The sequence below is a fragment of the Pelobates fuscus genome, chromosome 5, assembly GCF_036172605.1.
Source record: "Pelobates fuscus isolate aPelFus1 chromosome 5, aPelFus1.pri, whole genome shotgun sequence".
Taxonomy (NCBI): Eukaryota; Metazoa; Chordata; class Amphibia; order Anura; family Pelobatidae; genus Pelobates; species Pelobates fuscus.
Window position 1 is genome coordinate 21,039,696 of NC_086321.1, and position 13,834 is coordinate 21,053,529.

General features: G+C 41.7%; 1 protein-coding gene across 3 annotated transcripts in view; it reads right to left on the reverse strand.

Annotated features, from left to right (window-relative positions):
• The window catches only part of FER (FER tyrosine kinase), a 185,746-nt gene that overhangs the window by 114,246 nt on the left and 57,666 nt on the right, over window positions 1-13,834 (reverse strand). Inside the window, exons 12-13 of one of the 3 annotated variants that reach the window (XM_063453639.1) lie at window positions 6,143-6,235; window positions 2,684-2,887 (exon numbers count right to left, since the gene is read on the reverse strand). In XM_063453639.1, the coding sequence (XP_063309709.1) occupies window positions 2,684-2,887; window positions 6,143-6,235 (297 nt within the window). Of the gene's footprint in view, window positions 1-2,683; window positions 2,888-6,142; window positions 6,236-13,834 lie in introns of those variants that run through there. The other 2 variants (XM_063453640.1, XM_063453641.1) reach the window with 2 other exon arrangements.

A 13,834-nucleotide genomic window follows, 5' to 3' on the forward strand; every position in this document is an offset into this window, starting at 1 on the left:
CGGTATGTCCCTAATGCTAAAGTAGAAGCATTTAAGGAGCACAATTAGCTGGCTCCTGGGATTGATGTGGTGATTGATATCCTTTTCTCTTGATATAAAGTCAGCTATTAAAGTATATCTCAATGAGGGGCCATTAAATTCACAAAGAAACCCAAACAGGATGAGAGAGCCTTCCATAGCTGGCCAGTGGTGGCATCCAATCTTGGCGTTGGCTGGAAAACTGTTAAAATGTCAGGGTGTTACTATGGCTATGCATGGCATATTGGGTATCTTGTGTAAACAATCACTGAAATTGAGAGGTGCTACGTATGCCGCACAAGTTTTCTTTGCCTTTTAGTATAAAGATGCTAAATACTTGTGTATGTTAAAGAGACCAGGGCCGGCCTGTCCATAGACCGCGGTGGAGACACAGCTCCAGGCGGAACTCTGACAGGGGCGGCATTTTGCCGTCCCTGTTATAATCTAAAGAAGGAGTTCTCAACCCATGGCGGCAGTGCAGGAGCACCGCACGGGTTAGGAACCTGTGTGAGGGTCCATCGGGTGGCCCATGCCCTTAGGGCCACCCAATAGACATATGCAATGAGGGGCCTGGTCGTGCACTGTGGCTCTTTAACAGCGCGACCGGGCCCCTTCTATTGTGACAGCTTATCACTGTGACAGCTTATCACTGTGGCAGCTTATCACTGTGGCAGCTTATCACTGTGGCAGCTTATCACTTCCTCCCAGCTCACTCACACAGCCACGCGGAAGGAGAAGGAAGTCGCAAGGATATTGCTTTTAACACTATAGGGTCAGGAACACATGGTTTGTGTTCGTAACTCTATAGAGTTCCTTTAAGCTTATATCAAGACGACTCAAGAACTATAATAATAAAAAAAAAAAACTTGTTACAGATGATTCTTGGTTAAATAATTTGATACTATATTATCCCAGTGAGCATACCATGTATAAAATAATATATTGCATTATTCAAAGGAAACTATGTGACAAATTAGGAAACACATCAGACAACAATCTTGCTGAAGCAGTTTTGGTGTATAGAACATGCCCCTGCAGTCTCACTGCTCAATCCTCTGCCATTTAGGAGTTAAACAATTAGTTTGTTTATACAGTCCTAATCACACCTCCCTGCATGTGACTTACACAGTCTCTATACACATTTCCTGTAAAGAGAGACCTTAAAGATGTTTAAGTTTTATTTATTACACAATCTGTTCAATTAGGAATTTCGTAGTTAAACAGCCTGCAAGAGTCCCCCCTACCTGTGATTAAAATTAAATTAACACAGGATGACAGAATTTCTAAAGTAAACACACTAAGCTGTCAAATCTAAATACAAATTATACCTTTTTTTCCCGTGTAGGCTGTGTGAGACACAGCCAGGGAAGGTGTGGCTAGGGTTTTATAAACAGCTCAAAAGTGCTTTAACTCCCAAATTGTAATTAAGCAATCAGACTGCAGGGGCATGATCTATACACCCATTCTGCTTCATCAAGCTAAAGTGGTTTGGTGCTAGGAGTGTCCTTTTAAAGAAATGTAACTAAATTACACATCCTGTAAATAGTAAAGTAGTACAAGTAGTACTAAACAGGCCAGGCATATCTGAATATTTTATAAACCTGTGTATCATATGAAATTGATCCCACGGCACACACTTTACCTGAATACAGTCTGAGAACTGAAATGTAACTGAAACATAGCGACACAGATACACATCCAAATGGAACAGATTGTAAATAACTAATCTTCATATGCCAAGCTTACAAGGTTTTTGTTTATCACTACAACAGGAGAGCTGCAAGCCACAGATTTCAAAAGAATATTTTACTACAAACGTCCTCAGAGAACCGTGATTGGCTAAAAGGTTTCAGACACTTCCTGGTCTGAAGGAAGAACACACGACCATCGTAAAATGGACATCTTTGATTTAGATTTTAATTGTCCTGCCTTATTCTAATACATTATAAAGTGCATTAAAATGGCACCCACACCTCTAATCTTTGAGATATGCTGCACTGACATCTGAATCCCACATTTTATAAAAATGTGCCAAATGCTACTCATCTGGCAGCTACACATTTGAGACGTCTGGATTTATTTTAAAAGCACACATTCCAATAAACACTGCATGACATTTAATTTGCTAAATTTCCTTCCTTCAAAACAAAGAAAGGGGTAATAGAGGCACTGTGCAGCACTGACCGAGGAAGCACCTCTAGTGGCCGTCTGAGTGACTGTGTTCCATGGCAGTAATTTAAACACTGTCTTTTCTCTGTAGACACCAGAGCAACTACATTAAGCTATAGTTGTTCTGGTGACAAGTGTCCCTTTAAGAGAGCCAGAGAAGTAGTGAAGGGTATATATATATATATTAAAATCCAAGCCATGCTTGGATCACTCTTGTTTATCCCTGAAGTTCCCCGTGTCTGCATTCTATAAACCTTAATAAAATAAACTGCACACAGATCCTATGACTTTACAGAATTAGTCTCCGAGTTACACAAAAGCTATTACATTTACACTTTATAAAATACTAAATCCTCCCCAAAAATTAAAGCATAAAGAGGACACTAAAGGCTTTTTTTCATTTAAGAAAAAAGTACTTTAATTTCAATGCCCATGTGACGAACATAACAAAAATAATAACATTTAAAAAGGAGGAAAAGGTTTCTCACAAACGTACATCAGCAAACTGAATGATAAAATGCCTCCGCTGTGCATCTGAAAACACAGAAAGGACATATTCACCAGGTTTCCCATGGCTCTCCCGCACCAAGAAGTCCCCTTGTTGCTTCAATAGTTCTTGGGCTTCTACCCTTGGAATTGCACCGTGGTACCAATCCTGATCAGACAGAGGCTTTTCACTTGTTGAGATTACATCTAATAACTGAAATTGAGAATAAAAATAAAAAGAGCTCAATGCATTTATAATCAGATCAATATCACAATAGCACAAAAATACACAAATCAAAGTCCTTTTAACCTATGCCCAAACTAACTGTGAAACTCTAAAGGTAAATCATGGATGTGTTAGTTTGGTTGGAGATAAAAACAAATGTGATTTGTTCAAAACAGCAGAAATGCGTTTGTGCACAAGTCTACTACTAGGCACTTTTCACATTAATACAGCCCATTCTCACACATAGAATGTGGCTACCAAACTCAAAAATGTTCCCCAATACAGCGGACCAGTCCATATAAATCGGCACAGTTTTAAAAGGAAGACTATTTAAATCAATATTTTATTAACTGCTCACTTTGTTTTTAACCCAAACCAACAGGAATTTGTAAACACACAGACACATTAAACCATCACCATCACTGAACTTGGGTATTGAATACCTAATAAAAGGGGAATGATCATGGATTTAGCTAATTATTTTCATCCTAGTTATATAATTATTGCATATTTCACTTTCCTAATATTTCTAAATTATCTGCCATTTAGGAGATAAACTTCTGTTTATGCAGTCCGAGTCACAACTCTCCTGGCCGAGACTGACAAAGCATACATGAAAAAATAAAACAAACTGGTTTCATTTTCTATCAGATGTTAACTTTATTTAGAAATGTGTATCTCCTGCTCTGTAAATTGGGCTTAAATTACACACTTGAGGCTCCTGCAAGGTCAAAAAGGCTATTAACTTACCCGGAGAAAATACATTCTAAATTAAACAGAATGTGCAACAAAGCAAGTTTAAATATGATGTGTTTAGGGAGGCTGTGTAGGACACATGCAGGGAGGTGTGCCTAGGGCTGCATAAACAAAGTGATTTAAGTCCTAAATTGCAGAGAAATGAGCATAGAGACTGCAGGGGCATGACCTATACACCAAAACTGCTTCATTAGGCTCAAGTTGTTTTGATGCCTAAAGTATCCCTTTAAATGAGTGGTGCGAACCTGCAAATCCACGAACGTTATTTCACAAATCCAATTTCATACTTCGATATTTTATCGTGTGCTATTTATATTTAACAATTATTAAACTCTACATTTGAATTCTGTGGATTTTCTCTCAAAGCCTTTCCATATTACACGAATAACCTCTCCCCCAATTTGTTTAATACAGGTTAGTGCTAGGTAGAAAGATACGGTAACATTTGTTATCAGCTGTCTGTCAATTCCTGTACTATTAATTACTGGCTTCACACTGCGCACATCACATTCTGCGGAGCTACAATAAAAAGGTTTTTTTTTTTGTTTTTAAATAGCCCACGGCTTTTGATTTAACAACAAAAAGGATTTTTTTTTTTCTTTTTTATCCTTTTAAAAATAAAAGGAACTCTGTAAAGAGGTGGAATGAGAAGTAAATAAAGAATACGAGCTCCAGTCTGCCCACTTATATAACCTTCCTCAGAGCAAATCCCATTTCATTCTGTTCCATCTCACGCTGTTGGAAGGAGATAGTTTTAAGGTAAACTGCTGGATTATTTACATAATGTATAGCAGGATGCCCACAGAAAACTAAAGCAAATGCTGTATGATTCAAACAAGCCAGAGGCTTGAAAGTAAAATGTATCACACACTTAACTAAGATGTTCCTTCTAGAGATGCTCACAACTCTATATTATTACAGGAGGAGCATTACTGCACCTTCATGCATTTCTTCCATTTAAAAATACACAACACATATACAAACACAAAGCCTGCTATATCTGCAAAGTGAGACGGGGGAGCCGCAGCTATAAAAACACAAAGACAGGGGAGCTGCAGCTATAAAACCCACAGAGACCGGGGAGCCCCAGCTATAAAACCCAGAGAGAGAGACCGGGGAGCCCCAGCTATAAAAACACAGAGACCGGGGAGCTTCAGCTATAATCACACAGAGACCGGGGAGCTTCAGCTATAATCACACAGTGACAGGGGAGCTTCAGCTATAATCACACAGAGACCGGGGAGCTTCAGCTATAATCACACAGAGACCGGGGAGCTTCGGCTATAATCACACAGAGACCGGGGAGCTTCAGCTATAATCACACAGAGACCGGGGAGCCGCAGCTATAAAAACACAGAGACCGGGGAGCCGCAGCTTTAAAAACACAGAGACCGGGGAGCCGCAGCTTTAAAAACACAGAGAGACCGGGGAGCTGCAGCTTTAAAAACACAGAGAGCAGGGAGCCGCAGCTATAAAAACACAGAGACCGGGGAGCCGCAGCTATAATCACACAGAGACCGGGGAGCTTCGGCTATAATCACACAGAGACCGGGGAGCTTCAGCTATAATCACACAGAGACCGGGGAGCCGCAGCTATAAAAACACAGAGACCGGGGAGCCGCAGCTTTAAAAACACAGAGACCGGGGAGCCGCAGCTTTAAAAACACAGAGACCGGGGAGCCGCAGCTTTAAAAACACAGAGAGACCGGGGAGCTGCAGCTTTAAAAACACAGAGAGCAGGGAGCCGCAGCTACAAATGTACAGAAACCGGGGAGCGGAAGCTACAAATGCACAGAGACCGGGGAGCCGCAGCTATAAAAACATAGTGACAGGGGATCCGCAGCTATAAAAACACAGAGACAGGGGAGCCGCAGCTACAAATGCACAGAGACCGGGGAGCCGCAGCTATAAAAACATAGTGACAGGGGATCCGCAGCTATAAAAACACAGAGACGGGGAAGCAGTGCTGTCCTGCAGCAATAAATTAACAAGGAGCTGCAGCAGTAAATGCACAGAGACGGGGAAGCTGCAGCAATTAATGGACAGGGAGACAGAGGAGCTGTCCATTTAATTACGTTTTCTATTAATGTACCATTGGCAGAAACTCACATGGTTATTCAGTAAAGTGCGAAGTTCCGCAAATTCAAGTGCATTTTGAATCGAAAGTCAGAATAGCCAAATTGTAAAAATTAAAGTTTCTAATTTGTCCTAGATTTTTAAATTCATTTAGAATTTCTGGTATTTCTCATTTTAGTGAATATCGGTGTCAGAGATTAAAAGGGACATTAAACTGTTGAGAAACATTCACAACCTCAGAGGACAAAACGGTGTAGGTTTACCGTAGGGACTTCTGGGGAGGTAATGGGGGAGGAGATATAAACCAACACAAAACTTATAGGTGAGTGGGCTGCAACCAAACTGAAGAATTACACACATCGAAGTAATTAAATGTATGGATTAAATAAATAAAACACCGTATATACTTACAGATGAAGAACCAAGCATAGACTTGGGAGATCTTATAATTCCAGCAATAGAATGGCGTAATGTATCGAACTTCGATATTCGTTCTTTTTTGTCCTGTGTCAAAGAAAATAAACCAGGAAACATGTTTGACATATTTGTTGCAGAAATTTTAAACAAATTATCTGTATAAAACAAAACACTTCAAAATTATAAATATTTTAACGAAGGTAGGGGTAGAACTTTCACATATTTGTAGAACACAACCAATGTACACAGAAGATGAAAAAAATTGTTTAGGAATTTATTACTTTAATTTATTACTGAAGAAAATAGGTTATGGGCCATAAGTATGGTAATAGATTCCCCGATTTTAGCAAAGATGCAATGAGTGCCATGCCATAAAATCAATTATCTGTAAATTAATTAGTTACTAATGTTCGCTAAAGGCCTCAATGCTAACGGTTTCTCAATATAACTTCACATTACACAAGCATATGATGAAATATTTTTCTAGCAAGTGTAGAAATTGGTTTGGTTAAAGAAAGAGGCATTCAGTTGTTTTGGGGAACAAAGTCAAAACTGTGCACATAACAAAAGTGAACAGTGGACAAATTCATGTCATGTTGTAACAAATACATACTTTCAAGTATGCAGTGTTTATTCTTCAAGGGGTACAAAACAGTAAAACATAAGAACGTTAGCGGTATTCATAAATAGTTATCAAACAATATTTCAGCACATAAAACTCCATCAAAGATGCATGTCTAGGTCCCAAAAAAAAAAACTGTTCAAGTTTTACAATGTAGATCAAAGGGAAGGGAGGGTAATGCAGAAGCCTGTATACAAATCTAAGTTATCAATGATGAGAAGGCATCCAGTAGTTACAAGGGTTCCTGACATCAATCAACTTCTCTTGACTAGGCAACTCTTTAATTGTATATTCTCAAAACCATAAGACTTGTGGAGATGTAGTGTGGTTTAATCTCTCTTTTCTTTATTGTAAAATGGGGATATGTATTATTGCCCTATACTTTCTTGATCTGTGTATGTCACGTCTAAGAAATAACTCAATGAGCACAATGTAGGTTTACTGAGGGTAGTCAGGATTATGTCAACAAGCCAAGGTATAACGAATACAACAGTGCAGTGGCAGAGGTTCTCAAGCAATAAAGTCACAGGTGGTCCTGGTTAATTTGAAAAGTAAAAAATATTAACTATTTACTACCTTTAATTATTCCCATTGAATTGCAGGATATATGAAATGGTCATTAGATTTGAGTTAAAGAAAGTCGCATTACAATTGATACGCATATCAGTCAGAAATACTAAGATGGCAACTTATGGAGGGTCACCACCAACGTGACAAACTACAAAAGGGAAACATGACAAGAGAATAACGGATTCATTTGGGATAAAAATTAAATTGGGAGCACACCGTGTGTACGGCATGGAAACCTGGGAAACGTAGCCATGGTTAAAATAACTTTGAGGAGATCTGAACAATTGATCGTTATTGTAACGGATCGCCTGGCACCCCGACTGGGTACCTCCGTTAAAGGATGCTCCTAGCGCTTCCTGAGGACTCCAAGCACTCTGGCAGACACCACAATCACTGAACCGATGCAGCATATGAATCTTCTCAAGCATAGGAATGCTGTAGACAGTTGAATAGGAACCATACAAATAGGTTTGCACTCCTAGCAGTCAAACTGGAACAGCATGCAATAAATCCTCCCCCAATAATGAGACGACACTTCACTTTGAGGGTTAAGCAGGAACTCTGGACTGGCACATCCAGCCTGGCTTTTATTACAAGAGTACACATACAGGCCACACCCAGGGGGAGGCATAAAATAACCAATAGTATCACAGGTGCAACCCACACATCCCCTCCCCTTAGTGTGACACATAATCCCATTATTCATACAGTTTAAAATATACTCTTTACACAATATTTATAACTTCAAAACCATACATCACATTCACATAAAATTACATATCCACAATCAATCCATTCAGGGGAACAACATATTAAAAAATGGCATGGATCAGACCAGGGGTTCAAAAGTTAGTAAAGTATCTTTTAAAACCCCTAGCTTTCCAGCTCAGACCTGTTTTGCAGAGCCTTCTCTCCTGGAGAAGTAATCCAATTACCTCCCAGCACAGAGACAGACTCCATTGAGCACATGGGGACACAAAGACAGTAAAACACTTTAAAATACATAAATTCACCTTTTACACAACACACAGACATTTCACCTATCCCCAGATAGCTGGGATCTGAGCGCACAAAACTACCGAATAGCGCGCAGATCCTACTCACACAGTTCACTTGCCATGGAGCCGAAGTCTTTAACTACACGAATGGGCTCCATGGCATAGCTATCTGGGTTAACACATTCACATAAAGTCTGGTCCATAGTCCAAAGGCAAGAGGCGGGCAAGCAGCCCCCTCCAAGGACACGCGGCGAGGTCGGTTTCGCCACAGTTATAATTGACAAAACTAAATGGATGGAATTTTTTTATAAGTTTAGATTAAAAAAATATTTTAAAAAGAATATTCCAAGTAAAGTGGAACCTCGTAACTCGAACTTAATCCGTTCCCAAAGGCTGTTCGAGTTCCGATGTGTTCGAGAACCGAATAAACATTACCCATTAGAATTAAAGTAAAATTCATTAATCCATTCCAGACCCCCCAAATTACAGCATTTTACATTTATAAGTATGCATTGAAAATAATTCTCAAATTACCATACTGCCAGTGTATTAGTCTGGCGTTATGGTAAAAGTAATGTTTAATATCTTTTATATTCCAAAATTAATAGTCCTGACACAATGCATTAAGGGATAGATATTTTGTGCATCATTCTCTTTCAGAACTGCCCCATAGTACACTTTTGTGGGTGGACTATAGTCCATCATGTTTGCACCCCATAGATAACAGTTACCATGTGTTTACGAATGTCATCAATACTTTTTCCACCCAAAAGCAGGCAGGTGTTTATTAGAATCCAAATGTAAGTCCATAAATACTTCAAAGCTGAAATATACATAGGAGTAGGATCACCTTTCTTCAATTTAGTTGGAAGTTTTTAACTCTTAAACGTACTCAAGACCTGTGGCACTAGAGATGGGTGTTGCAAATGCACCCTTTTCTGACTTGAAAATGAGACATTGCTCTTTGTTGTTGTCACGGTAGTTTACCCCAACTCGCAAGATTTAGTCCAACAATTGACAATATAGAGCAGAGATACATCTTATCGGACCTTAGAATGGCCGGACTCGACGTAGAGGAGAGAAATACAGAGTCAGGAACGATCCGAGGTCAAGGGTACAAAGATACAGCGAAAACAAGAACTAGCCAAGGTCCGGTACACAGTAATCAGTAAGCCGGCAAACAGGACAAAACAGGGATAAAGAGATAAACAAAGTCAGATACAAAGCCAAGGTCAAGTACGAAAAATCACAACTGAACTGAAACAGAAACCACGATAGGGCAGGGAGTTAAGGGAGAGGTAAGTAAAAATACCCTCACATTTTATTTGATTGGCCCCTGTCATATCCACGCCCCCAAAATGTGAGTGTATGGGGAATGTGGGATGACAGGGGCCAATGGGAGACCGTTTTAGTTTTCGGCTCCCACTTCCCCTTTAAGAGTGTCCCGAGACGCGCGGCGCGCTCTTGGAGCTAGGCGGGACAGGTGACCGTATCCCGCGGTTAGTGCCCGCCGTCATCCGAGCGGCGGGAACTGAGGACCTCGGCCGGCCCCCAGATAAGGTAAGTACCACTCTACAGTGCCCCCCCTGAAGACACGCTCACCGGGCGGGGATGACCAGGCCTGGCAGGAAAACGAGAATGGAAGGAACGCACAAGGCGAGGAGCGTGAACAGCGTCAGCGGAAATCCAACTGCGTTCCTCAGGCCCATAGCCCTTCCAATGCACCAGGTACTGGAGGCGACCCTTGAGAAAACGAGAGTCAAGTACAGCAGCTACTTCAAACTCCTCATGACCCTCCACAGAAACAGGAGGGAGAGGAGGACATGCCGGGTATAACGGTTACACAGGAGGGGTTTCAACAAGGAGGTGTGAAAGACGTTAGGAATACGTAGGTTCCTAGGAAGATCCAAGGCATATGATTAACCTTATGTAAGATACGAAAAGGACCGATAAAACGAGGAGCCAACTTCATAGAAGGCACACGAAGGCGGATATTGCGAGTGGAAAGCCAAACCCCTTTCCCCCTCGACATAGGATGGAGCCGCCCTGCGATGCTTGTCAGCTTGAACCTTCTGGCGAGCAGTGGAGTCCACTAAAGAACGCTGAACCTGCTCCCAAGTAGTACGTAAACCAGCCAAATGCTCATCCAGAACTGGCATGCCCTGTAAGGAGAATGCAGCTGGAAGAACAACAGGATGCCGGCCATAAACAACGTAAAAAGGGCTATTACCGGAAGATTCATGAGCAGCGTTATTACGCGCAAACTCAGCCCAAGGAAAAAGGTCAGCCCAATTGTTCTGATGGTGGGATACGAAACAACGAAGATACTGCTCTAGGGATTGGTTGGCACGTTCAGCAGCTCCATTAGACTGGGGGTGTTAAGCGGAGGAAAAGTAGAGAGAAATACCTATCTCTGAACAAAAGGCTTCCCAGAATCTGGAAATAAATTGGCTACCCCTATCGGATACAATCGATATAGGAATACCATGCAACCAAAACACCTCCTTGGCGAAGATAGAAGCAAGTTCCTTGAATGAGGGCAATTTCACAAGAGACACAAAATGAGCCATCTTAGAAAACCGATCCACTATCATCAGGATGACTGTTTTACCATTCGAAGGAGGCAATTCAACAATAAAATCCATGGATAGATTGCACCAAGGCCTCTCGGGTATGGGCAACGGGTGCAACAACCCACAAGGAACTCTAGAGGACTTCCTTATAAACCCCTTTTGTAGAGACTGTTGAATATATTCCTCCATGACACGGTTTTCTTGAGGAGATAAAGGATACACCCTGCCTTTGGGAGGTATAGTGCCAGGCAATAAATCGATAGCACAATCGTAGGGTCTATGAGGCGGTAATTTGTGAGCCTCCCTTTTATCGAAGACAGACTTGAGAGATAAGTACTGAGGAGGTATAACAGTAGACAAAGGAGGAGTAGTAGGAACATTAATAGAATTTAAAGGGGTGATTTTAACGATACATGACTCTTGGCAGGTCTCGCGCCAAGATACTATTTGTCCCGACTCCCAGTCAAAAATTGGATTGTGAGAACGTAACCATGGGTACCCTAACACGATGTGAGAGGAAGGAGAGGTAATGACCTGAAACCGAATGGTTTCTAAGTTTAAAAACCCTGTATACATATTCAACCGTTCAGTTTCATGTGTAATAACTGGGGAGCATAATGGTCTACCATCTATGGCCTCAACGGCCAAGGGTGTCTTCTTCTCTCTAATGGGAATGTTGTTTTTCCTAACAAAACTAGAATCTATGAAATTCTCAGCTGCCCCGGAATCAACCAGGGCTAGTATGTTCCCAGCTATGCAATTATTTTCCATATTCAGAGAAACAGGGAAAAGTTATCGGTTAAGAGGCAATTTTGGGGACTTAGATATCACACCCAAGGCCAGTCCCCTAAATGGCCTTAGGTGCGATAGTTGTCCGGAAGCACGGGACATTCTTTTAGCATATGGCCCTTCCTACCACAGTACAAGCAAAGTCCCTCCTTTCTCCTATATAATTTTTCAGCATCAGAGAGTTTGGTAACCCCTAATTGCATGGGTTCCTCCTCTAATACCTTGAAACTCTCAGGATTAGCAACTCTAGGAGTATTTAATGTAACAAAACGTCTAGTCCTATTCTTAGTATAGAGTCTGTCACAAATCCTATTGTCTATATCAATGAGCTAGTCGATAAGGTCCTCTAATGGGATAGGAAGATCCCTAGCCGCTACCTCATCCAATATAGTGTCAGATAAACCTTCCATAAATGCAGTAGTTAGCCCATTGTTGGTCCAATCTACCTGAAGCAACAGTCAGCAACAGACCTAGATCCCCGTTTAATTCTCATTAATGCTCTGGCGGCATTCTTCAACCTTTTAGTTGTGTCAAAGGTTCTACGAAAAGCAGTAAGGAAGCTATTGAAATCATGCACCATAGGTCCATTAGCCTCCCAAATAGGATTTGCCCACTCAAGTGCTTTATCAGTGTAGTTTATTAAGCCTGTCATTCGTGTAAATTCGTGTAAAAATGCATTTTGTTTAATTGTGTCTCTGTGTATTGGAAAAATGTATGTACTTTCGTATGAGGGTTCGTTAGTTTTCATACGAATGAAACTACCGAACCCTCAGACCACCCCAGTGAGAAGTGTGCGCCTCGTTAAGCGTTCACACTTCTCAAAACCGCAGTCTTATTGATACTTGCTAAGTGCCTGTGTGGCCGCTGTTCGGTATACGAACCTCGCGCGGCGGCCATCTTACGCACAAACATCTCAGCGGTGTTTGATCGTCGAGTGTCTGGAACTCAAATCGGACACTCAAACAACCAAACACCGCTGAGACCTCCAGAGTGGCATAACTCCAGAACGGAGAGACTAGGCAGCCCCCCGTTCGATTAAAACAATGTACCGAACAAGGGAATAAAGGCGAAGGTATTATTAGCTGTGGATGGCAAGGATTTCTATGCAATTTAACTGCCGAACGGAGACCGACCGCAGGGCCAAAACACGTGGAGCCTTTTCCGGATACCACCACGTGTGCGGTCGGTCAAACTTCACCCTCCACCTAACTCCCGAACCCCTGGTCCGATCTGGGTGAATTTTGGATATGTTAGTCACCCAGATCAGGGCTACCTGGGGTACCCTAAGTATTAGGCTATCTGCTTGTTTTAGGGTACATCCAGGTTTTGGGGAAAAGTACAGTACAATTAATGGGATTATGTGTCACACTGAGGGGAGGAGATGTGTGGGAGTTCACTATTAATGTATTGGCTACTGTCCTGATTATTGCAAATACCTCCCTTGCATGGGAGAATGTCTTAAAAGGAGGCTGTGGGAATAAACGTCAGTTCTGCTCCTGATGCTGTGTGTCGTCCAGTCATTGGGATTGATGTTGGGATATTGTTGCATTATTTTGCCAGCTGGAATTACTACTTTATGGATTTATAATACTTGTTCCTGAGCCTCACTGGGATCTTAAGTGGAGAATAGCTGTGGAATATCAGCTCTCCGCTACAATCAATAAGTTGGTGCATAAGGAACCCAACTTTAGACCTATCAGTGGGAAAGAAACGTGGATACATCTCAAAGTGGAATTCCACTTGATTAATGAATCCCCTGCACGTCTTAGCTTCCCCTCCATACCTAGGAGGAGTGGTTAAATGTGCAGAAGCATTAGGCATGGTAGATACATCTGGGACAAGAGGTGCAGGAGGATCTGGTACGGTTACCGGAGTAGTTCAAGATAAGAGTGTCTGGAGGGCCTGGGCTATCTGACCCGTACGGTGATCCTGCTCTACAAATCTAGCCTCATGCGAAGCCATTTGCTGAGCTAAATCTGCGGGGTCCATGGCCCTATCGTAATGTCACGGTAGTTTACCCCAACTCGCAAGATTTAGTCCAACAATTGACAATATAGAGCAGAGATACGTCTTACCGGACCTTAGAATGGCCGGACTCGACGTAGAGGAGAGAAATACAGAGTCAGGAACGATC